Source organism: Lathamus discolor, chromosome Z, assembly GCF_037157495.1.
Source record: "Lathamus discolor isolate bLatDis1 chromosome Z, bLatDis1.hap1, whole genome shotgun sequence".
Lineage (NCBI taxonomy): Eukaryota > Metazoa > Chordata > Aves > Psittaciformes > Psittacidae > Lathamus > Lathamus discolor.
The window spans coordinates 76,886,743-76,913,573 of record NC_088909.1 but is presented as its reverse complement, the minus strand read 5'-3'; the positions used below and the strand labels follow the sequence as shown (position 1 = coordinate 76,913,573).

At 37.4% G+C, this 26,831-nt stretch overlaps 1 protein-coding gene across 5 annotated transcripts in view; it reads right to left on the bottom strand.

Moving 5' to 3' along the window:
- BNC2 (basonuclin zinc finger protein 2) overlaps positions 1 to 26,831 on the bottom strand; it is a 360,624-nt gene that overhangs the window by 21,154 nt on the left and 312,639 nt on the right. For 2 of the 5 annotated variants that reach the window (XM_065661207.1, XM_065661208.1), the window contains exons 5-6: positions 24,172 to 26,138; positions 469 to 3,903 (exon numbers count right to left, since the gene is read on the bottom strand). In XM_065661207.1, the coding sequence (XP_065517279.1) occupies positions 3,243 to 3,903; positions 24,172 to 26,138 (2,628 nt within the window). In that variant the 3' untranslated portion in view covers positions 469 to 3,242. Of the gene's footprint in view, positions 1 to 468; positions 3,904 to 6,262; positions 6,294 to 11,727; positions 11,772 to 24,171; positions 26,139 to 26,831 lie in introns of those variants that run through there. The other 3 variants (XM_065661211.1, XM_065661209.1, XM_065661210.1) reach the window with 3 other exon arrangements.

Here is a 26,831-nt window from a genome sequence, read left to right as displayed (position 1 = left end):
ATGGTAAGCAGGAAGGAGGGAAATGCCATTCAATTCAATGTAAGTGTAAGTGCCCTTCTAATACAAAGACCATTCTGACATTAGTATCACTAGCACTGCAGAAACTGCTTGATTCACCTAGAAATGACGAGTAATATTTTGTCCACAAAACAGAGATGATATCTCCTACCTAGTTCAAGCAAAATTTGAATGAAGTTTAGGATGCCATAAAAGTAGGATTGCAGAGCTTATAATGCTTTTTTGAGGTTTGTCTCTGCTTCTTTACATTTCAGAATGGTCTGTTTCATTCTGTGTAATAAACAGATTATTTTTTTTCCTATGTAATTCATCCGATGAATTTATCTACTGATGATGTTTAAATTTCCAAACAAGTTTACCAAAACCATTTGACCTCTAACAGAAACAGAGTGAAATGACAATGCAGAACAGTGATTCATTCAGTGAGGAATTATTTATATACTTCAAATGTGTTTTTCATTAAAAATGATATTTATTTATATCATACACACTACAAAACAGTGGGGTTTTCTTTCTGTAGATACCATTCAGTTTTTGTTGGGGATTTTTTTTAGACTTTCCATCTTCCTTGTCTTAATAGCCTGGGAGGAGGGACTGGAGTTCAGTACAGATAACACTACAAAGGTCCATGTGTTTAAGAAGAATGCACCCTTACTAATTTCCCTTTCTCACAAACACACTGAGCTTGCACAACATAAAACAAAGCAAAGCAGATCACTCAATTTAATAAGGCAAAGTAGTTGAGAGTTTGAGGAAAAATAAAAAAGATGAAAGAAAAAGTCTGTGAAACTGCTACAGCTTTTCACTATAAAGTTTCTTTTTTGTTAAATCAGAAGGTAAATTTTCCTTACAGTTTCTGTGGGATCCACAGATATTTCCTGGGCTTCATCAGTGTACAGCATCAAAAAAATTATCAGAAGTTTGTAATCCATAAGAACATAGTGAGAATTCATTTAGAAAGAGTTTTATTTGCTACAACTGCAAACACTGATTTATTAGTTATTGATTCCTACTTTTGGAAACAAGAATACTGAAATGCATAAAGAGTACTAAAAATGAGGAAATCCATATTAAGAGTTTCCTCTAGAAAACATAAGTACTCAAGTGGACATAAAGGTAAGAATAAGCAAAATGCACAGCAAATCAAACGAATGACAAGCTGAAACAATGGAGCATTTCTGACTCTTGGCTAAGAAGAATAATGTTCTGGGTCAGCAATACAGAAAAGGAACACATTCTCACTGAGGGAATATTTTATTGTACACTGAAATATCCCTTGTGGTTTTGTTTGTTTGTTTGTTTGTTTTTGCTTTGTTATTGGCTTTGTAAAGAAAAGAGTCTACAACACACACCCAAATGGTTTTGGCTGTAGACTGAACTTAAGTAAATACCATCACTTAGTCAGTATGTTGTGGTAACTCAGGCTGCCAGTGTGGTTTACCAGCTCAAGCAATGTGTAAACACGGGAAACAAAAGATTCAGAGGACAGCCTCTTTTTTTCTCTGCCTTTCTCAGCTGCTTGCTCTTTCTCCCTGTCCATTATTACTCCCTTTCTTGCTGTCCTTCTTGGATTATTATTTTCTGACAAACCATGTTGGTGAAACACAAAATATTAACACAATTAGAGATCCTTTTTTTCTGGCCCCTAATTTTATCCAAAGGGAAAGTTACCCAATAAATAGTCCAGCATATGTTTTCAGAGCTTCTAAGTGCTTCTGCCATTACTTTTCTTTTGATTGCTTCTATAAAACATGCCTTAATCATACTACAGCAATTTCCACTGCAAAAAAGACAACTTTACAGAACAACATAGTTAACATTATTTCCCGGTTCTTTTTGTATTTTTTTTAAACACCACAAAAAATCCAGGCCATAGTAAGAAGCACACAAAATTATATTCATCTTTGTTCTGTGACAAGTAGTATCAGCATTTATATCCCCAAATATTATGCATGTTTGACAAAAGAAAAAAGTTTCCGCTGATTCACATGAAACATTTTTTTTTTCTTTTATGTAATGTACTCTATAAGGAATGAGGATGCACTATTGTTTCTAGTAATAATTGGCACTTGACAAAAGCACCAAGAATTCTGTGTTTCACTTTATCCTTTTTTCCTCCCAAGTATTTTTTCCTCTAGTCCAAAAACTACAACTGTGGTAATGGTGAATAACTACATTTTCTTTTTTCAAAATGTGTGCAAAGTTGGCACTTTTGTATTAACACTAAACACTAACACTCTTTGTTTGGCATTCATGCCCTCATACTGACCAGACCACTTTTATCTAAGTGTATTTTTTAAAGACACTTACTGAAAATATGGCAATAGTTTAAGGAAAAAAAAAAGCATGGATATTATTACACATCCCCTTGTAGTGTACGAAAAAGTGCATGACTGGATTTATGTAATAGTACAAGACAAAAAAACTGTATTAGATCAGGTACTGTAAAGCATGCCAGCACCTCTGCATTACTTATATCTAGCAGGTAGTTAAAACAAGACCGTGGTTCTTTTAAAAATGTGCATTAAAGCTAACATAAATGAGTAGGACTAGCCAGCAAACTATTTTTCCTGTTTATCTAACATCTGAATGTAACTGGAAAAAGTAAGCAAAGAAATAAGAGTTAAACCACCATCAATACAATTGTTTTACATCATAGGCCTGTCAAGGCTCAATATATATATACAAGTGTAACAGCCATGCTTAGTAGAACGTTATCCCCAATGCTTAGAAGACACAAAGACAACTAAGTAGATTTTTTTTTCACTTTTTGTTTGTTTGCTTTTTTTTTTTTTGTTGTTGTTGTTTTTCATTCTTTTTTCAGGCAAAAGTCACGAGTAAAACAAACTGTCCTTTTGGAGATGACCAAGAACATTCTAGTAGAACTAGGGACAACTGCAAGTTTTCTGTGGGTTTGTTTCTTGATTTTGTTAGCTTTTTTTTGTGAAGGGTCTGTTCCCTCAAATTAAAGATCCCACCATTTTCTTTCTATCCCAAATAAAATGTAAAAAAAAACAACCCCAAAACAACCCAACAACCAACAAAGGGGAAAAAAAGCACCTGGTGTTTCTTTCTTTTGTTAGAAAAGAAAAAGATTATATATATATGTATATTTTATATATATATATATATATATATATATATATAAAGGGAGACCGTATATGGCAGTTCAGATGTGGTGGGCCCTCTCTGAGAGCTGGCATTATGCTGTGTCCATCCTTGAACTAATCTACTGAAGCGAAGGGAATGTTTTTATGCAGATTGGGGTTCTGACTGTGCCGGTTTCGGCTACGGACAGAGGAGAACATCATGTTGCACCCAGGGACTTTGCATTTGTGCATTTCTCGCAAGTGCACTGTTTTATAGTGCACTCTGAGGGTCCCCTTGTTACTGTACATTTTGTGGCAAATGTTACACATTATCCCACCGTTGCTCACCGAAACACTGTTGAACATGAGGGATCCTGGGACATCAGTGCCCATACCTACAGCTAAGGCAGGGGCATCTGCTTTGTGGGCAGATTCCCCACTGTCACTTGCCCCATCGACGTCATCCAGGAGAATGCCCTCATCACTTCCTGCATCTGATTCTCTTGAGGAATGAATACTGCTGCTGGACTGGATGCTGGAGGTGGTGCTCAGGTCTAGGACCATATAGTCTTCTGATATGCCCCTGCCGTACCCATTCATATGGGAATCCTCAGTACCAGCAGGTGAGGAGGTGTCTTCCCTTATGTCAAGCCCCATCTGATGCTGAGCGCCATATATCTTCACCAAAAATTCATCACGAAGGTCCTTACTAAGAGAAGGCTGTGAGGTGTCCAGGCCCATGTCATCCAGTTCTTTGGTCAACAGTTTACGGTGCAGGTTTATGTTAGCACTGTGTCTGAGAAAGGAAGAAGGAAGGGAGAAAAGGAAAAACATATGTTATTTTTGATTAAACGTACAGTCATCAAGCACCAAATCCAAATTCTGATTTATCAATAATCTATCATAAAAATACCCCCAATCCATGTTTCTTGGAAAATTCAATCTTGTTATAAGTGAACAAATTTCAACATAAAACCAATCCAAAACAAGCCCCACACCCCCGTATTGTTTTTCTTTTCAGCTACTGCTCCTCAACATTAGTCCCCAGCAGCAGCCACAACCCTTTTATTTGATATTTACAAAATAATAAATTGCACTAGCAGCAAATGCAAAATGCTCTTCTTGGTTTCTGAATCCCTGCTGGCCTTCCTAAAAGCCTTGCTTCAAGAGAAAATATTATTAATATATGCAGTATCTGTGTGTGTTTGTATCTATGTCTGTCTCTATATCCATATCCTTATATATTTTTACATACATATATCTTTTATTTTTATATATATATATATATATATATATGTAGGTACTCACAAAACTGTGTAAGTAGATTATATGAGGAGAAAAAAAATTAAGGTAACTGAATGATACATAGTCAGAGGTCCTGATTCTGATAATTTAATTCTGGTAAAAAGGAATTCAGAATTGGGCCAAACCAAGATGGAAAGACTTGAGGGGTTTAGAAAAACAAGTCTCCGAAATCTACATGCAAGTTTCCTAAAATCTTAGCCAAAGTCACTGGTTCCATCCTTCTGGGAGGACACTGCCACTCCTCCCTGTACTTTTCCCAGTTGTGTGTCCAGTGCAGTGCTCAGTGACCCAAGCAGTGTCATTTCCAGCAAAAAGACCCTACTAATGGCAATGAGAAAAACGCTTGAGCATGACCTTTGGTTTAGGTATATGCTGAAGTCAGCATGGGTGCTCAAGAGACACTGGAAAAGCTGTCACTGACGTCAGTGGTTTGGAGCAGATTCCAAGAGCTGCAAGTTAAAATATTCTCACATATTTTACAGAATCTAGGCCCTTGCTCTCAAGAAATAAAGTTCTATGCTTGCAAACAAAATGTAAGCCTTTGGGTTAGTAACTGTGTAAAGCAGCCTATTATTTTAAATGTTGCATTCTACTCTCCGCTTTTGACATTGGCTTTATTCACCCATTGCAGTAGAACCTCACTGATTTGCAGTAGTGTCAGGAAATCCTCTTTGAAAAACAGCATTTTCTGAATTAGCAATGCAACCAACAAACAACATGACAGACATCAAAGACCTCTGACCACAGAACATGCTTGTTTTGTCAAAGTGCTTAATAATAAGAAATCAGTATAAAGTTTTCAATATTAGAAAACTTTAGGGTTCACTATTCAGAATGTGCACCATTGCTGAGGAAACAACAAATATTTACTCAGTTTCTTTGGAGGGTGGCTGGATTTTCAAGTCAGTAAAAAACAATTAGCGAAGTTCTACTGCATAACACTCTTTGCAAGCTAAGGACCCAAACCCGCAATTTACAACATGCAGACTCACCAGTCTGTCTGCCCATTATAAATTGCAGATCAGAGCCCAAATGTAGGAGGGAAAAGAAGGGGGGTAAGGGGGGTGTAAGGGGAAGGAAAAGAGAGAGAGAGAGAAAGAGAGAGTTTTAACATAGGAATACTTTAATTTGCAAAAAAGCACTAGGTATAAAATTGGCAAGGGAAGGCACAACAAAGATCAAATATTTTACAGACATTCAGATCCTACAGTAAAACCAAACAAAACCCAACCAACCAACCCCCCCCCCCCAAAAAAAAAAAAAAAAAAGGAACAGGAGAGGAAAGGGGAACAATAGCTATTAGCAAAATTTCCTTGAAAGCTTTTAAGAAACCCTTTGAAACATATCTCTCAACCAATTGAAGTCTCAAAGAGGGTACAGCAGTACAATGCAGATGAGTAAGGAAAATGCAAATATAGGAAGATTAAATTGATGTGGAGTTAATTTCTGTAATTTTCTATCACTTTCTTTGCGATTCATCTGTCTTTTGCACATAACATTTGGGAATAAATACAGAACACAGCAATAGAAGTGATCTGTCCCACTCACCTGCAAATGCAGGTAACTGTTCTCTGATATAAAACTGATACTGAACTGCAGTCTAATTGAATTGTGTCTGCTTGGGATGCAATTATTCCAGTAAGGGAGGGTGTAGAATGGAAAATTTCTCTCCTAATGAGAAACAGTTGAGAGGTATGGGCAAGGGTGGAAAAAGTGGAGAGTATTCCTTGTTTTTCTCCCACATGGGAAATACTTCTTTCACACAGGCAAGTATAGCACCATTGCTCTTTTAGGGAGCAGAAGTGTAATTATGCATATCCCCACACTGCACTTAGGAAGGCTGAGCTTACCTTGTGATAAGATCAGCTTTCTAATCTTTTGCTAAATCGAGATCACAAAAGAGAGAGAGAGAAAAGAGGAGAAAAGAGAAAGAAAAGGGGGGTGGGGGGGGGGGAGGAGAGAGAGAGAACAAATTCACATTCCAGTCCAGACATATGTGGTTTAAAAAAAAAAAAAAGAAAAAGAAAATAATATCTGAAACCAATAAAATACAGACTTTTTAAAAAAGTCTTGACTGTGAAACTGTATTTTTGTCAATTGTAATCTCACTTATACTGTTGTCCTGATGGAAACTGACTCAAACACACAATATGAAGAACATAAAGCAAATTAATCAAAGCAAATTCACAGCATCCCCGTTATCATCCACAAATGAGTTTTGAGCAGATGCATGCAGTGCACACATACATGAATGATAAACAGTAGTCCTGGCAGTCCCCTGTCTTGCTGGTGTCAGATGGCACACAGTTCCACATAAAGTTGCTAAGTGCAGTACAGGAAATGCTTACTGTGAAGGCCTGTCCACACTGACCAGCATTATTACATGACCATAAAAGCACATTCGTGCTTATCATCATAATGCTAACTGCAAACTACTCATAAAGTGCTCAAGTGTTTATTTCTTCTGATTTCCCTCGCTCACTCCCCTGGTACAGGAATTTGCTGCAGTGTAGAAACTAGTCAGGATAACTAACTGTTTCCACGCATCTGTGTTCCTATTTCCTTGGTTTGCTGCTGAGAAAAACAGCAGCCAAGCATGCAATGAAAATAACTCCAGCATTCACTGAATGAAGAGATAAGAATAAATTACCACATTAAAGAGGGCCACTGAGCCCCAGATGGACAGAAGCCATTCTGAGAAAGACCAGTGTAAGGATGCAAACCCTGCTGATGCTCTGATAAGAAGAGATGCTTCTCTTATTCAATTCTCACTTACAGCAGTGGCAATCAGTAATCTAGTTAAAGTATGTACCAGCCCATAATATCTGTCAGGCAAACGATGTGCAGAAATGTGCGGACCAGTTCTGGCACTCTGCTCAGTAGTGTCCCTTTTCCGCTGTCAGCAGTACTGTTGGATTCTCCTAATATAATTACATTGACTTTTATTCAATTAAGTGCCATTCCTAGCCTTAAAAAGAAGCTACTTTATCAATTGATTCAGGTGTAATGCAATAATAAAGATGAACTCATGGCAGTGCATTAGCTCTGCTGTTCATAACTTCTGAACATAGGTTCATTCATAGCAGTCGATTTCCATTATGCAACCACAGTTCAAAAGAATTGATTCTTTTACATTCATTTCGTAATCTATTTCACTTGTGTTTAATACTCTCCGTAAATATCATATGCAAAAACATCCTGCTAGGGATGGGAGGAACAAATAGCAAGAAAATGTTCATTTATTTCAACATCAAGTTTTGAAATCTTATAACAAAACCAAAGTCACAGAGGCTAAAACCTCAGAATTAAAAATACTGTGTGCTGAAGATACGAGCAACTCACATGTCCAGTAGCTGGATGATTGTTGGGATAGAAAGGAAGGAAAAGTATATTTTCATAGATGCACCAGTCTAGACTGCTCAGAGACCGACCCTACACCCCTTTTCCATCTGCTACACAACTAAATGCAGCATTGCACCGTGAGGCACAGATTGAGTATACTGTGCAAGGTGTTGCTTTTACGGTGCCCTGCATAAAGATGGTATTTTTCAGGATTGAGAGCAGCATTCCCAAGGTTTCTTTGTGAAAAGTTACGTGCAGGAGGAACATGCCCATGTATGTAAGGACAGCTACAAAAGATGGATCCATAATCAAAAAAATGGAACTAAGGAAGAAGAGTATGGATAAAAGCAGACTAGAAAGAGGAGTAGTACAGACACAGAAGTTTATAAAGAGACACTTTCTGGGAAAAGGCAAGCACTGGCAATTGCCAGATAGAATAGAGTTTAGCTTAGGGGCAGAAAAGAAGCATGATTTGCTATGAAGCTACGAAGGCTATTATTCAGCTGTAAAGGCAGAAGAGCATTGCCAACGTGTAGCCTGACCAAGTAGCTGCAAACAGCAGAAAGAAAGACATGAGAAGAAAAATCTACTTGAAAATGTACTTATTCAACCATGTTAAATTGTTCCAGTAGTTTCCAGATCCCCTTCTTCAAACCAAATTGAAATATTCTATCCTAATCCAACTACTTCTCCTCTGCTTTTTCATTCTCAAATCCTAACAAGTCCACTACTAGCTCTCAGCCAATGCTAGCCACCTTGTCTTATGTTCATTTGCTCCTCCCCATGGCACCTATAGTTTCTTCCTATACCTGTTCTGTTCTCCAGTGTGATTTACAATGCTATCATTTCCTTCTCTGAATACTGCTCCCAGGTACGTTACCGATGTTCCATGAGTAAGCTGAGGCACAGCTTGGACAGAGTGATTTGTGCCAGTGCACAAGCACTGCCATTAAACAGTTGGAAAATCATGAAGCAAGGTACGCCAAAACCAGCTGAGCTTCAGCTTGCTGTGGCTCCATTATTCCTTATACCTGGGGTAGCTAATTTAAGACCATATCTGGTGTCCTTTACACTGCACTTGCTGCTGTATCGGCAGGGAAAGAACCTTGAAGAACCTCAGTGGATGGCAGAGGTATATATATGTATAGAAAACATAAAATATTTGACCTAATAAGATCCTTATCAACCCATCCATATGATGATACATATGAAATTCAGGTTGGTTGAAGCCTTGGGTGGGATGGTTTAGTGTGAGGTGTCCCTGCCCATGGCAGGGGGGTTGGAAGTAGATGATCTTGAGGTCCTTTCCAACCCTATTTTATGATCCTATGATTCTAAATCTGTGGTTTGGGCCAAGTGGCAAGGGTATCTCACCTCTCAATTCACCACTGCCCTTTCAGACAAGAGTTTCAGTGGCAGCACAATGCAGAGAGCTACAGTGACTACAGCAGATCTCTGCCTGTGGGTATGATCCCACTGGTGGTAGGTAACATTTGCCTTCTCTTGTGAAGTTCATGGAAGTATTCTTTCAAAATTAGAATTCATTGTCGGTTCCAAACCACCTACTACTAGGCAAGCTCCTGCAGTGAGTGATGCACTATGCATCAACAGAAGACCTAGGAAATATGGTCAATTAAATGTACATGCCATTTACACAGCTCCTAAATCCAGACTGGGCAGTTTCTTTCTATACTGGCAATGAATCTGATTTTGTTAATTTATTATCCATTTGTTGCAAAGAAAAATGAAATGGCTGCTTTATTTTAATTTATTTTTATTTAGCCAGTCTTCTTATTTCTTTCTAGAGTGAGGAGAAATGTATCAGAGAGTAGAATTTGTCCTGGCAAAGGAACTGGCATGAATTCTATGCATGACTTCAGGCCAACTTCGGTTGCACCTGTGCCTGCATGCCTATCTGCACAAGGGCAAGCCTCATCTCTGGTGTGCACAGCAGAGCTGGGGAATCTGGATGATAAAGAGTACCCTGTTTATTTAAATTCAAGTATTATACGGAGCACAAACCTAACTGCATGAAAAATTGGGTGGAATGTGTTGTTCACAGTTTCGGACACGGCAGGCTGTTGAAAATGAAACATTAAGCATTAGTTTCTCAACTTTTTAGAAAGAGAAAATATGATTACACTTAAATATTAAGGGGATAAGAAAAAAAGAGAGGAGAATGAAGCAGCAGCATAATTGTTAGGGCAGCCGGTTAGGCACTCAGGAAACCCATTTTGTAGTCCCTGATGCTGTCAGACAAGAAAGGCCAAGCCAACCAACGTCTCAGTTATATGTACTAGCCATTGGCCTCTTGCTCCTTGTTGGCTGGGTGTAAGTGACGAAGTTCCCTGATGAAAATCTCACTCAAACGTCAAAGCACGTTGTACTGTTCATTACAATTCCAAAGTGAATAATTTCCCACATTTCTAGTTCTATCCCAGCACACCTTTTCTTCCTATGTTTCCAAATAAATCAGTATCCCAATCTGTTTTACTTAAATGTTCTGAAAACGCATTTTCTGGCAAATACACTATTTGCCAAAGTAATACCACCCAACCCAATCATTCTAACACTGCAAAGAAATCACAGACAGGGGGTCACAGCAGGGGGCCATCAGTCTTTGGCAGCTTTTCTTTAAGATACAATGAGCATTAAGTAACACATTAAAATTATATTTGGAGACTTAATGCATTAAAAATCAACATTAAATTATTTTCTGTTAAATTGTGTTCTTTCAGGTAATAGTAGATTTGTTTGGGTTTGTTTTAGTGGTTTTGGTTGGTTTTTTTTTAGGAAGACAGAAGCTCCATTGGTTTACAATACATGAAACCACACAATCTTCAGCAGTTTGAAGAACGTTCTACTACAAAATCAAAGGCAGGATACATTTGTCTGATGGTTTATGTACAGATTGGTAAACCTCTTCTTAAAGTTGGACACTGAAGTAACTAACTGCTCAGGTTGTACAGGCTCCATGCAAGGTATCCTTCTGCTATATTTATATTTCTAAAACTAAGCACTGCCAATCTGGTTTAAAATATCATAAACAAGGAAACTTTAGTTATTCCTCCCATGAGACTTTTCCCACCCTTATCTTCAGCTTAGTATTCAGCCTACATTTTTACTATAATTCAATGTTAAAGCAAAGTTCTCTTTGTTTCTTTTCATCTCAAAGGCTGTCAATTAAGATTTATGGGTTTGTTTAAAAATTTCGGCATGTTGTGATCTTACCTCCATTTCATGTTCCTTTCCTGCTTATTTAAGCCTGAAGCTCATAGAAAGGCTCAGAATATGTGAACAGAACAGAAAGTAAACCCAGAATTTTATGCTTTTCAGAATCTCTGCAGACTGAAAGTGCTGGGTTTCATGCAGCTAAAATCAAAGAACCAGAAAGTAAGACTCTGGCTAAATATAACAATGTACATATTTATGAGAAAAGATGTGGTCCTAATTCTGGTATTTCTTCAAGAAGGAAGCAGCAATAATTTCCCACATTTACTTAAGAGAATCAACAATAAAACAGTTCCTGGAATTTAATTAGTAATAGAAACTGTTAAAGAAATCATTTTTTCAGTTAATTTTTGTTCTAATTTTGCCACTCTATCAGCAGGCTTTGACACAGTTTTGTTTGCTTGTTTGTTTTTAGTTAAAAGTGAAAAAAAATAAAATCCATAAATCTAAGCAAAGATAATAAAGGTTCGAAATCCTCATCTGACCAATATTATGAAATTCCCATTTATCTGAACAGAGCCAAGGTTTCAGCCTGTGAAGTAGCACTTTCACGTATTTGGTCACGTTTAGTTTGCCTCTAAATGTAAGGGGAAAAGTAGGGATAGGGGTTACATGTTAGAACAATAAATGAAGACAAAATACTATACTACCCAATGAAACCACAGCATTTCTACATGAACAGTTTGGGTAATAACATCAGTTCTTGAGGCTTTAAATTGCATAGAATCTGAAAAATATTAACCTTTCATAGGAAGAAAATCCAAAAGGTAAAATACAGTTCAGCACCTATTAAAAAAGTGAAAAAAAAAACAGTGCTTATTAAACACAGGAAATAAAGGACAAGCAAGTTCTTGCAAATTAAAGATGTGGAGCCCAGTCATTTCAATCCCTTTCAATATGAAACAAATCACTCACACTGGTCACGAAGACAGCTCCCTCTACACTCAAATTATTCACTTGAAGATAAGCTCCCATCAAACTCTTTAGGGGTTTAACTAATTTACTGCACAGATACGGCACGTCTGTTGTAATAACAGGTAGGATGTATTGGGGTCGACCATTTATCAGAATTAGACTTCTTTTTTCAATTCGCAGTGAATTATGCTGCCTACACGGCTCCTCTTTCTCAGAGCTTCCCATCCCCTTACGGCCCCTAATGTGGCAGGCAAACAAAATTGACAGTCTCATCTTGTCAACAAGGGGTGATTCTCCTGAGAAGCCATTTAACTTTGCAGAGGAAGCAATGTATTAATGTGCCTGTCCCAGGAATGTTAATCATCTTCAAGCTCCCTCTAACTTTGACATGAACGAAATCACCAAATTTGTTTACTAAATGAATCGTAATATGCTAATAAGAGAGCATGACATATATGGTAAAGCCAAACAGATGGTTTGTTTACTCCACTTTGCAACTTTATAAATGTTGTAACTCTGAAGATGTTAGTGAGAATTATTGGTTTGTTGGCAGTGGCAAACATGCCTTTTGCATACTTAATCCACAGTCTGAAAACAATTTGTCATCACTGTGGAATGCATAAAAAATGTCAATGCGGAGATGGCATTTGGGGAGGCAGGATAGCCGACTGTGAGCAAATACTCAGGTTAAATGTGGAACTGGTATCTGATGGCAATGTTTGCTACCAAACAATCTGAAATGTAAAATCTGACAGGTTCAGGATTCTAGAAAGGCCCAATAATTCAGTACATACCTGTTGAGGTGTTTAGTGAGACGGTCCTTATGGTGTGAACAGAATTACACTTTCACAACAGCTGTGTGTGCTCAGAAGCATCAAGGTCATGTCGCTCTCTTAATATATTACTATTGTTGTCCATTAAAGATCAAAAGATATCACAAACAAAAAGCACAACCACTGGCGTACTTGCCAAGTTACTCAGAAACGATCAAAATTGTGTTGCAACACTTCAACCTCTCACTTTACTAGCTGCCTGGAAGCAAAACAGACTCATTACAAAATAGCCAGCACTCTTGTCTAACATCCGGACTGGTTGAGAAAGTTTAGAGTAAAAAGATTTATCTGACAGAATATTTCCTAAGTGAACTAATTCAGCGTAGCAACGTTACATGCATGAGAAGGTCATCCGATATACCACAAAATCCTTCAATGGAAATTACAGGTACTCAGCACCATTGACAATCAGTCCAACTGCCATAAGCTACATATCTACGCATACTCTATGGAAAGCTTTATCCCAGTGTGCTGCATAGCAGACATGCGTTAGGCCCTCATCTCCTGTGTGTTGAAGTATTTTGCTCGTCCTTCACACAAGGTGTATTTCCTCTTGAGAAGTACTGACGCAACTTCCACACAGAATCTGTGCCAAACTGCATGAATTAACATTTCTTTTCAACCCTAAATAATCTAAATATTACATGTTGTAAAAAATCAGACGTTTTCACCCTTTATTTTATTTCACTGTTACAACAGCCATGTAAAATGTGATAATTTTGCAAGATTTTATGCAAACAGGCCCTTCAGTTCAGCATCCCACTCATGAATTTTACTAAGTTTCAAGTTTCAGTAAATGCAAAAAAGATAAAACTCAGCCAGAACACATAGCTTCGCCTCATTCTGTTTTGAAACCAATTCCTTTCTCCTAGATATTAATAACAGCAGTACATTATTCATTATTTGCTTGGAAGGTTCATAGACTATTTACCAATTGCATTACAAGTTCAAATTCATAATAAATCCACAGATCCGGGGACAGTTTTGTATGATTTCAGGTTCCATGGCAAATAAATAACCCATTTCATTTGGTCACAATGCAAAAGTAATTCTCATTCCCTCTGCTTTGTTTATCTAAAAAGTCTGGGTTTATTTGTATAATACTAGAGCTACAAATGCAAATACAATGTGGCACTTCTACAGGGTTCCTCTATTAGTAACTTTACATTACCAAATAAGTACCCCTTTCAGGTCAACAGATAGCTGATTATCCTATAACCTCCCTTCACTGATGTCCCAACTCCTCAGTAATTTCAATCCTAAGAGATTCTTCCATATATACTATTGTCAGTGGTTATTAAATTCTCAACTTTTTACCCATCCACAAGAGACTGTGCAAAGACATCTAAGGGAAGTATGAGTTCAGCTTGCTGTCCAAGGATTATTTTGGAAGAAACATTAGCAGCCGTCCCAGCCTGGCGCTTATATCTCATTTGAAACATCTACTCATTCCTGACCAACAAAGAAAATTTCAATAAAGTACTTTTACTGGTTTAACAGCAGTGAGCTCCGGGGATTGTCAAAGTGCTCAGTCTTTTCCGAGGAGAGAAGGAATCAGCAGCTCAAATATAATTAACCTTCCATTCTCAATGCAAACTGCCACACACAGGAGCTCTGCAGTCTATTAGTGAAGTTATAACGGCCAACAGGCAGAGGCAAAATTGGTCAAAAAGTTGGCTGCTGCTGTCATATTTTTAGAATTATGATTAATGACACTAATAATGTGGATGATTACTGATATGTGTATCTCCTGCAGTTTATCATATTGCACTGGCTGCCTACGTTCACAATAAACATGATGCTATCATTTACCTCTTTATTGAAGGCAATCCTTCTCTTGAAGGAGCACATTCTAATTACTTTGTAATGTTTTATGTCTTAAACATTTTGCAGCTCTGGACTTTGCCAACAGCTTCATGTCTACCATTGATTAATTACAGAATGTTTAATCAAAATTTAGAACCTAATGCAGTCATTTATGAGTGTGCTGCAAGTGCCAAGATAGTTAGGCTGCCGTCCCAAGCTTGGAGAATGCTGGGTTCAAAATTAAATCCCAGAAATATGGAAGATGCCAAAGATTTTACCTTGAGTGATCTGAGTTTAAAATCTTACTTCAGTTGCATGATAGGCACCCACCCAAAATGAGAGGTCTTTATTGTGCATGTATGTGTACTTGCATGTTCCTATTACATTTTTCCTTCTCTATAAACGTCTTAATTTTTTTCTTTCATGCCACTGTTGCTGCAGTTGCTTCTAACCTCCTTTACAAGCCTTCCTTGCTGCTACAGCTCTTGCAAACACCAGTCAAGACAGTGTAGTTTTGAAGTGGTTAAACAAGTGAAAAATAATTTGCAGGGACAAATACATAAGTTTTTTTTTTTTTTTTTTAATGTGGATTTTTATGGTACTGTCATACAACCATTCACCGTTGAAGTTAAGTGTTTTTTTAATACCATTACTGAACTGCTGAAATGGATGCTAATATAGCTTGGAGTGCTAATGTCAAATCTTGGTAATAAAAAAGACAGACTGCTGAATGAAATAATTTCAAGTAAAAAATAGAACAAAAGTGCTCTTCACTCTCGCTTTCCACTTTTATTGAATTGGGACTGACTGAACCAATTGCTTTAGAAGTCTGTAAAACACAATTACTAGTGAGCTGACTGACCCAGCAGTGCCACTTGTGTGACGGAACAGACTAAAAAGACTGCAGAATTAGTGCTGCTCCCCTATCTGGCTATCAAACCTGAGAGACATCCAGCACAGGATCTGTTATCCTTCCTACCAGGGCCCGCCTCCTCCCATTATGAAATCCTGCACAATATATCATCTGTGTGCATCTTCTTCGTGAAACAAGGGTTTATTTACCTTTTCTGAACGGGAATCCAAGTTCTCCTTCTATTCAGTGTAATTTTAGATCTTAATCTACCAACACAGCTGTGTATAGGTTTTCTTTCAGTACACGCATCCACAGACACACACATATATACATGTTTAGGCTATTTTTATTTACGCATTTTGTGCATTAAACACAAAACTACAATGTAAGATTTACGGACAACAAAATTAACTCTGTCCTGTTTGTATTTTCAGTTGTAAATGGCTGAAGTGTACTTGCTTTTTTATTTTGGCATAACAAAGAAAAGGAGAGGGAGGAAGAGGGAGAGAAAGAAAAAAAACATACTGAACTGGAAGAGGGCAACACTTTTCCCTAGTTAATAAAATACGCAATAAAGTTTGTGAAGCACTTGAATAAAAATCAGTAACATTGGAAATAACAACTTCTAAAACTTACCATTTACAGCTTATGCTTCATACTCATATAGTTTGACACAGACATACAACTTAGGTTTCGTTTTTTTTTTTTTTTTTCCTTTCTCTTAAAAAAAAAAAAAGCAAAACCAAAGTGACAGTAAAAAATATCTTATTGCAATCCCATCCTTTTTTTCTCTCCTCCTTTTTCCCCCATACAAAACTATGCACATTACATTTATTCACAATGCCAACAAAGTCCTGCAATCATTTCTTTTTTGTAACAGTTTACATATTTGGCAAAACTAAAACTCTTTCATTTCTCTTCCAGGTCCATTTACACAAAGCTTGCAGGTGCCTTATGGCAAAAATCTTAAATTATTTCTTAGATAGATCTTTTTAAGTAATGCTTTTCAGGTCAAGCTTAAATGCAAAATGAGCTCTTAATTAAAAAAAAAGCAAACCAAAAATGGAGAGAGACAAACTTGCTTAGCACAAGGCAAACTGCTCATTTAAAAGATGTTGCTGGGAAGTAGAAAGCACTACTAAAAGCCTTGAATTTTCTTCAGAAGTGGTGGGCTTAAAACTTCTGTCAGGAAATATCCAGTGCTTGCCATTAACATTCAGCATCTGATGAGCCATAAGTGGTATCAGACCTGAGAGATTTCTGTGTTACCTCAGGTCCCAACCTACAATACAAGGTAGTTCTAATACCACTGGGAACGTTTTATTTGTACCTGCTGGATGCAAATTAGTGGTTTCTACTGTAGTATCTACAGCATAATACCATGAAACATGAAACAGTGGTTTCAACTGTAGTATCTAAGGCATAATATCACAAATACCGATGGCACAGCTGGCCAGCTTTTCTGAAGAGAGGTGCAGGTGGTGAGTACTGCAGGTCATGATTAAGGAGTAGTGAAAAGCTGTGCACAGTGTCTTGCAGTGCACTTGCAGTGGCTATACAGTATATAGTCTGGTAATTTTTTTCCTTAACTGTTTCTAACTGCGCAGTATACTACTGCAATTATAGGCTCTACTTTACCAATTTGCTATTACACCCTCTCGCATTTGCTAACCACTAGCAACTTGTGTAACCATGAAAAGGTGTCCCAGATTTAGAGAGATTGTGTTTTGAGTTTTCTTATCTCCAGGGCCCATAAATTGATGAATCTTTTTGAGTAAAATCTTTTCAATAAGACATATTCAAGTGCAAAACTCTCCCTCCTCATGCATCTGTTGCAAACTCGCCTTCGGGCCAGTGCCTTAGACATCACTAGCTACAGCAAAATAATCCCTGCAATTCTTAACCAATCTACCTGGGCCTACTAGCCAAGAGCTATCTTGTAAAAAAACAGTGAACATGAACCCAAATGAGCTTTGTTTTAATAAACTGATCACCCGCTTCATAATTCTACTTCAAATAATACCCCCTGACCTCACAAACCCTAGGAATGACTGCAACTATGGGATGAGGCCAACTGTGAACAATGTCCACTCCTGTCTAGATATACCACAGGACTGGCACACTATCCTTCAAAACACTGTTGTAGCTATTTGTAGTCATATACACCTGTCAATTTTTTCCATTTGTGAGCTCTTGTTCTTTTAGGACTTGTCTCACCAGTTTTCTTACTTTCAGGTAAACTTAACTTTAATTCATATTTGCTCCAGCACGGTCACTCAGTTCACAATAATTAATAAAATGGCTCACATCTAGGGTGAGGAGCATCATCAGCATTGTCATTAAGGGTAGAAGAAAATGGCCTCATCTACAAGTAATCTTTGGTTAAGCCATAAGAGCTGATGTAAAGTTTTCCTCTTCAGGTGACATTTTCTCTTTTTAGACAGAAAAGCACAGGTGACAAATTCATGTATCATATATGTATATATGACAGAGTTTATCTGCGTACTTAGTGTCTCTCTCCTTCATCAAGAGCTGTAACTCCAAGGCCAGTAAATACACAGCCATTCCAGCCACAGATGCATCTCCCTCCTCCTTTCATTATTTCTCCCCCGACTCTTCCAGTTGAGAGTACTACATCTCTCAGGTTGCAGTGTCTTGTTCCATTTTCATGCATCCAGGCTTTTGGGAGTAGTTCCCTAGTGCTATCTTGTAGCTGTAAAGTACAGCTTCCTCCATAGTAGCAGAAATATTACAGTCTTCTGCTGTTAAGTTTAAAAGAACATTAGGAGTCTTTCTCCACAGGAACTACGGTAATAGACATTTTGTTTACCCCAGCTCCAAAAGACACTCAGAAAGACAGGACGTCTATACATAGGGGGAACAGCTTTACATTTACTCAGATAAGTACATAATACTCAATTTTCTTCCACTTTCTGTAGAAGATTTTTGGTTCTTCCAGTTATTTCTTATAAACCTAGGGACAGGCAGGATAACATGAATAAGCATTCATGTTCCCAGTCCTGTCTTCCCCCAAAATCCCTTTCATTAAACATAAAACAAATTAAACATTTACCTTATTTTTGTCACAACACATACCAGGGGTAAATATTGTTCCATGCGTGTTTTGCTTTTGGCTAGTATTCACCACCCATCTTAATCCTGGTGTAGCAGTTTATTTAAATAAACTTTTGAGGTCACTGAAAAGTCCTTGACTTACTCTGCACTGTCACACAAAAATGAGACTTTTGCACTGCACAAGAAAATGAACTCTTGCTCTCAGAGTGATACCATTTTGTGTACCAAAAATTAACAAGATACTGAAGTCAGAAGATAATTTTAAAAAAACAACTACAACCTCCAACTCAAACCCAAAATAAATGGATATGTGTACCTGGAAAAGACCTCCCTCCATACCAGAGCTGATTCTGCAATGTTTACTCACATAAACATGTTTACTCACATGAGTAGCCACTCTAGGGCTTGTTTTAATTTAATTATTTCTTTTCTAAAAAAAAATAATAAAAAAATTGCATTAAGTAATTAGTTCTATGCATTCTTGTTTTAATTCTGATTCTCTTGTTCACACTGATGAGTATCCATTATGACAGGCAGTATGCTTTCAACATGAATACTCACAGAAGTAGTCAGCTTTGTGTTAGAGGTGGCACAAAATGTTACCTTACGATTCAGGTTTTCTTTGTAAGGAAGAGTTATGTGAATGTTTGCAATGACACACAACTCAGTGATGCTGCAAGAGAAAACCTAATGGTTCATACAGTTGTATTGGATAATGCAGCTAGTCTCTTCATGTACTGCATTCATGTCCAGAAACAGTAGTATAGGAATAAATATGTTCATATCTTAAAAAAATGGTAAAAAAGCCCTTTTGACTCTTGCCAAGGGGTCCATCAAACACCTAGTATCTTAAAACCGGATTTCCTTGTTATTATTGTAGGAAATTCAAGCTGTATATGACAGCTAATTATATTAGGGGGAATACAGTAATAATTATGGACTGGTGTGAAATATCTTATTTCTTGGAGCTATCTGTCCCTAGAACTGAGTGCATTTATAGAAAATAATTCTCTAGAAAGTTATCTGTAGAAGATCCCAAGCATAGTAGGATGACGAAAAAATGGGTGCTGTTGTGTCAAGGAGGTGATAACAGGAGGCAGGTAGCAGCTTTCTTACGACTTCACCTCCCTTGATAATGTATGCAGTGGCTCATCATAGGTAACTGATGTTAATTTGTTCAAGCACACCTGTACAGGGCTGGAAGTCAGGTAACCAGACAAAAAGTATGTCTCTGCTTTTTCAATACAGCTACCCAGAGGCCTCTATCCACACAAATTTAGTTCTGGAGACATCAGCAGGTTTTAATAAACCGCCTACAGATGTCTTGCTCCATACAAATCAAGGAGTTTACATGTTTAAATCTGGACTGATTTAACTAGCAATCAAGTGGCATGATCACACTTGGCACCAATAGTTGCCTCATATTTATGTATAAGTCACCCTGAGCAGATATTATTTTGTTTTTAAATTTATTCACGGGGCTCAGTCACCCTTCCCATCCTGTGGAACACATACATACTCTCACTTTGTGAGAAAATTTAAAGACAAACCTGAGCAACTAATAGTCCTGCTTTAGCAGGAAGACAAAGTGAAAAGTTCTTGCTTTGTTCCTCTGAGCAGGTACAGAAAGTTAATTTATTTTGCATGCATTGACAGAAAGGAAATCATGGTAACATATTGTTACTAATGCTCTGTCCTAATGCTCTGTCCTATCTTAAAAACCAAAGATTTTAATAGTGCCAATATGGAGGTAAAATGGGAATATAGCATGGGGATATGGAAAAAAGGTGGTTTTCACAAGTGTAGTGCTTCAAGGACAAGAAAGATACAGGTTTTTATAAGATTGTTTTGATGAGTGATGTTACTTGTAGCTCAGAAGAATGATGAAAAAAGGCTCTTAAAAAAATTAGGCTCAATATTGCTTTTGGATAACTCAAATATTCAAAAGCAATACTGTGTAGTTCTTAGAAGGGAAAACAGAATTACTGGGTCACTGACAGGAAGGGCCACGACTCTGCTTTGCATTCTTCTGTCCTATGTTGAAAATACATGTGTAAGTTGGGAATACTGAATCTTCTAGTTACCTTGACCTGAATTTACACAGAATATCAGTGTTCAGTCAAAAATCAGAGAAGATATTCCAACCTTTCTGGCAGAAGGATGTTTGTATGGGAGTTGACTTTGGCACAAATGATGCAGCAATGGTGAAGCTGGATTTAGTCAACTCTGAACACATTTTACTAAAGGATGCATTCCACAATGGAGGGCTGCAGTTGTGACATAGATAAAGAAATGCGTTTATTCAAAGGAGCACTGCATTTGCTCCTGACGTGATCTGCTGCCTCTGGTGATTAGCAGGTTGTAACACAACCCCACCCTTGCAAAGACCATTTTACAAGAGATACACAATCAACAATTTGGAATTTTTCATATGTTCAGGACAGGGAGAATACAGTCAAATCTTTAATTAACTAGAATTGCACTGGAAATATCTTAAGCCACATCAGACGTCACTAAAGGAAAAAAAAAGGATTGTTCAATGTTATTTATCTCCGTATAAGCTTGTATTTTCTTTTAGAACATAATTAGAGCAATGAGTTTTAGACCTCTAACTGGTAGTAATAGATTAATAATATTACAATACAATACTAGTATTATGATTAATAAAATTATGAAAAGTTAAATTCATGCTACTCTGTATGTTATGGGACAGCTAGAATTCTGCTTTCATTAAGACAGTACTGAAAAAATATTTAATATTAATTGTCAAAGAAATTCTAACCTTCTCTAGCTACTCAAAGATGATGTGACTCACATCTCAAGCAAATCACACAGGCTTTTTATAATGTGTCCAAAATGGAACAAATATTATCCAGGAATTATTATTGTGTGCTTTACATAGCTATTTCTTATTTCTTGTACAGCAGTTAATAGCAAGATGCTTCTGAGCTTTTAAGTGAAATTGATTTAAGTGGCTGTAAGAAGTTCTCACTTTGCAATGCTATTAAATTTAGTTATCCAGTTGTCTTTGAGATGCTCTCCATAATCTGAAGAGCTAGAAATTTTCCACTTATATAACGACTCTTTCTAAAACAAATGTATATTATAAAAAGAATATCAGCAAAAAATAATAACAAAATAAAAACTCTCTAGGGTGATTAAACAGTTTGAAAAAAAATCTTTCACTTCCTAATTTTACTGTAAAAAAGTGGGGTTTTTTTGGGGTTTTTTTTGTTTTGTTTTTTGCTTTTTTTTTTTAGGAAGTATTAGGAAATAATGTTTAAGATGTTTAGGTTCTTTTATATGCTGTACATACGTTTTCATTTTTGCATGTTCCTAGACATGATACTTCTGGATAAGAATGGATAGCCCAAGAAGTTTTGAAGATATTTCTCTCCCAAGTGTATAAAAGAATTATTAGGAAACATGAACCACAAGAGTATTACTATTACTTGGTTCTTTCAAGGCATTTCCAGACGACTGTTGCAAACCAGGAGTGCTAATGAACTTACAAAAACATCAAGCCTGAACAGGCATATAAACTCTACCACACCTTGAATTTTTTAATGTGTATAAATCTTTGCAATTAAAGGATGTAACATGTCCATGAATATCTTCTGTCCCAAGTGCAACACATAACTGAAACATATTCTGAATGTTACTAGTGGAATGATACAAATGGTCTTATGCCTTACAGAACTTAATGATATGTAAATGATAATTTTATCTTTAAATATGCAGCCTGCATTTTAAGTTCCTGAATCAGATTTTTATTTTATGGCTTGCTTTCCATAAGCTTAATAGGAGTCTCCTATGTAATTGACAAAATATTTTCAAAATGTGCCCTTTTTAATGTTTTTGTCTCAGCAATATTTTATGTATGTCACCAGAGCCATCTTTTTCTTAGAACATCTTTACAGTGCTAACTTTACTATAAGTATAATCTATCAATGGATTCCTGTGGACATTAACACATTGCATAAAATTCAAAATCCTAAAGATAACCACTTCTTACTTCACATGCTGAACGCAAAGCTGCTCTGCTTAGTATATGACTGACTTTTCCTAATTCACTTGAGGAAGTAGACCAATCAAGCCAAATTCTGAACTAACAAAATGTGCAATTTTAGGAACTAAAAGCGGTTGCACACATCTACTCTAAGAATAGATTATGCCACTGCATGCTTCCCTTGTCAAACTCCAGTCTCATAAAAGTTACCAGGATACCCCAAGAAGGGAGTTTTAATTTAGTTTTACATGTCATGTCCAGTCGTTTGCTTAATCCTACTGAAATGGAAACTTTCTAAATTATCCTCCTCATCCGTTTTGAACTTTTATTCTTATGACTGTGCCTGGTTTTTTATTTAGTGGATTTCATAAATGGTAACAGAAGACATGAGATATTTGGGGACTGGGCTTTCCATCAAAATGGTGAATTTTTGCTCCTCAGTATCCTCAAAACTAACTTGCTTTCATTTTATATGACATAATATATTCACTTTCAAATCAAACCAATTTTCATGGGGGACAAAAAAATATAGGAGCTGTGTGTGAAATGTTTAGCTAGGTTTAATTTCTTTCTGTGTCTGCTGATTTTTTACAACATAATGAAAAATATGAAACACAAGTAAAGGAAAAGACACAACACAATCTCACGATAACTCCATAAACAAGACAGATTTTGTTATATGACAGTATGATCACCATTGCATGCGAGAGCTTTTATACACAAGTATGAAATAACTGTGCTATCCTACCACTTTATATTACATTTTCCTCAGAAATAAAAAAGAATAATGTATTAAAAAAAACCCCAAACCTAAGCAATTATGGACCAGCTGCTTCTGTTTAAGCCCAACTTTTTCAGTATTGATGCAGCATAACTAGGGCATGATGTCATCTGAAGGGCCAGCAGAATATACTCTGGCTGATCTTAAAAATATGTAGGGGTCTAGCCTCTCTTCTTTTGAGTGTGCCTGATTCCCATCAGTGGGGAAGGGAGTTGTTCACATGCAGAAAAGAAGATAAAGTAGATTAAATGACCATAGTGGATAGAGAGGTATGCAAGTTCTACTGAAGAAAGAGATAACTATTTTCCTAATATTTACTTGTTCTTGCAACAGCATAGTAGCTAGTTTTAAAATTGAAGAGAAGAAAGGATAGTCTAATGTTTCCTCGCTTTTGTATGACCCCATGGGGATGCAAATAACTTTTATTACAGCTCTTCCATTCTGTTTCTCCATCTATTCATCCAACTGTCTGTCCACCCCTTCCCTCCTTCCTAGTTCTATGGTTTGATACGCATGCATGGAGATATTTGTATATATATATTTGTATTGTTTATAATTCACTACATATCTAATAGAAGCTTTTCTTGTTCTAAAAGTTGCAGGGAAAAGAAAATAAATATAATAAAATTTGCAGCTTATAAACAGAAGGAGAATGCACATGGTCTCAGGAACACAGAAAGAATAATGACATTTATTATCTAGCCAGTCACTTAAGAGGATGGCAAGAAATACACTATTCTGAATCCCAAACAACAATGAAAATCTTAGTGATAATACTCTCTCAGTGTCACGGGAACACAACTGTCACTTGTCATTACTGTGCATCTCTCTATTTCTTCATATATCCTAAACTGCCTATTCTTACATAATTCAACACATTTAATAATGTAGAAAATCAATTAATATTTACTGACCTGTCTCTGCTTCTCCGTGATGGGAACGCAGCATTACAGCCAGCCACTGTGCAGACATGCATCTCTTTTAAATGAACATTTCTGTAGTGAAGCTTCACACTGTAGGAACTCTTGAAACTTTTCTTGCACACATAGCAGATCTTGGGGTCTGGGCTGGAGCACATTTCACCTTCTGAGGAAAACTTCTGAGGGCTGCTGTAGTTGAATGTAGAAGCGAAACTTTCATGAAGGGCAGCCATACTGGCACTGCCACCATTGTAAAGTCCATATTGGCTCATGTAGAACATATCATATGTAGGGTCTGTATACTCTTCCTTCACCTTAATGACATCCTGGTTGGAAGAATCAATGTGGTTTTCATCTGGTCTGTCACTGTGCATCATAGATTTTTCACCAGGTTCATGGAGACGATCATCACCTTCCATGGATTCTTCACACAATTTGGGCTCTGATGACTCTGACTCATTTTCATAGTCTCTTTCATGCTCCTGGTCTTCTGATGTCATGCTGTCTGCTCTTCTTATGTCTGGTCTGGAAATGCATCTGCTTCTGTCACTTTTGGAAAAGTCTTTCACAGACAGGCCTGGGCTCATTTCCTCCTGAGAATGGCAGTGATTGTCATGGCCAATGTCATTCACCATTGTGCTGCTGTCATTCACCTCTTCATCTTCATCATCAAATTCATCAGCAGTATCAATAACTTCCTTTTCAATTTTAACTGGCATGCTTGACTTCCTTGGCTTCTTCTTGGGCGCAAGGTCAGCATTTGGCTCTGGGGTGGGCATCAGCACTGAAGGCACTGATGACTCTGAAGGAGGTGGGGGATGCTGCTCCATACCACTCACTGCTGGTATTATTGGACTGGTAGGGAGTGAGGTTGGAGGACTCACCATCTCCCCGGGAGTAAGCAAATTTCTGTAAAATGGAGGAACAGGTTGGACAGTCTTTAAAGCTGGGAACACCAGCTGACTGGGAAGAGGGTTCTGTAGTACAGGATCTAGAGGGGGAGTGGTAAACCCCATCGGTGGACGCCCAGGACTTGTTAAAGTTAGACTGGATTTTGTACTTGCTATGACTGGAGTCGCAGCACCTGATGTAGCACGAATTAGATCTTTGTCACGGTTATTCCTTAGCATAGGCATGTGGAGGCGAGGATTGGGGTTAGCACTGTGGCGATTGCGGCTTCTGAGGGAGCTGAAGACCATGTTGCAGCCCTCAATAGTACACCGGTGCTTGATTTTCAGGTGAACTGCATTGTAGTGGATTTTAAGAGTACCTTTGTCATAGAAAGTTTTGCCACATGCATTGCAAAACACTCTTCCTTTCCTGGAGGCTGACCCCATTCTCCTCATTCTGTGAATACGGAATGAGCTTTTAGTGTGTTCTGGTTTTGATAAATCATTGACAGGTGTAGGTGTCTGAACAGGAGAGACGCATGCTGGCTCAGTTTTGGGCTCAACATTTGTGATGCTGGTCAAAGCATTTCTGCTAGATGTTTGCTCGTTCTTGAAAGGTGTAGGGGAAACTTCAGATTCACTGCTTTCATTATATTCATTTTGGGCTGTAAGGCTTGGTTCACGAAGCCTCATTGCTGGTTGTTCCAGCAGGAGGCCGTTTGGAGGCAGCCCTAGCAGAGGAGCAGAGACTGGATTTATGTACTGGAATGGAAGCAGGAATGCAAGGCTATTCGGGATGTTTTCAAAATGATGAATGCTGGAAGGGTTACTATTCTCCAGGTGAGCAAGGAGACTTGGGCTCCTGGTGCGATTATTGCTTTCAATAAAAGTCCTTATATCTGAATCTGTCTTTGAAGACGGCACAGCCACAGCCTGCCCTTCTTTTTCTTGAATTGCCATCAGCTCCACAATGGATTTTGTTTCTCCAAATCTCAGGAACTGCTGAAGGGTAATGATCTCTTCTTCCCTGGACATGATGGCCCAGCGGTCCAGCACCTTGCCTGCAGCATCCTAGAGGCCATATCAAAGAAACAACAAAGACAAACACAAAGAAAAAACTTATTGATTCTGCATAATTATGGAATTCAATAGAAGGTGCTCTGCTGTCTGAACATAAAACACTAAGCTTAAAACACAACATGCAAACAGTGTTAAGAGAACTCAACCAAAAAAAAAAAAATGCAAACATTCCAGCCATGCAAATACAGTAATTAGAGTCACAGTCAGAGAAACAGACTGAATTTAATAATATCAGAGCAAAGAAAATACAGACCACAGGGCTCTGTGATCTAAAATGTTTTCAATATTTTTATTTTAACAACAGTGATTTATGTATGATGCTACTGTTTAGCATACGTTAGTGTAAAATACGAATGGCTGATATACACTCCATTGTTAAATATAGAAAATATCATCTTAATAGCTATTAAATGGTAACACTGTAAGGAAATGCACTTGATAGATTTGCTTCTCAAATATAAGCAGACATAAGACTGAAGTCACTCATAGGCCATCTCACAAGAAACTTGGATGCAATGCAAAAAATCTTAAAAATAGCACATAATATTTGTACCTTACTATTTTTTTTTCCCCATGACAGCAATACTGGAAAACATATTAATTATAAACTTTCATCAAAAGGTAGAAATTGGGGCACTGGTTTTAACATAACTGGACCATTACTGATAATTGATTATAAGCTTG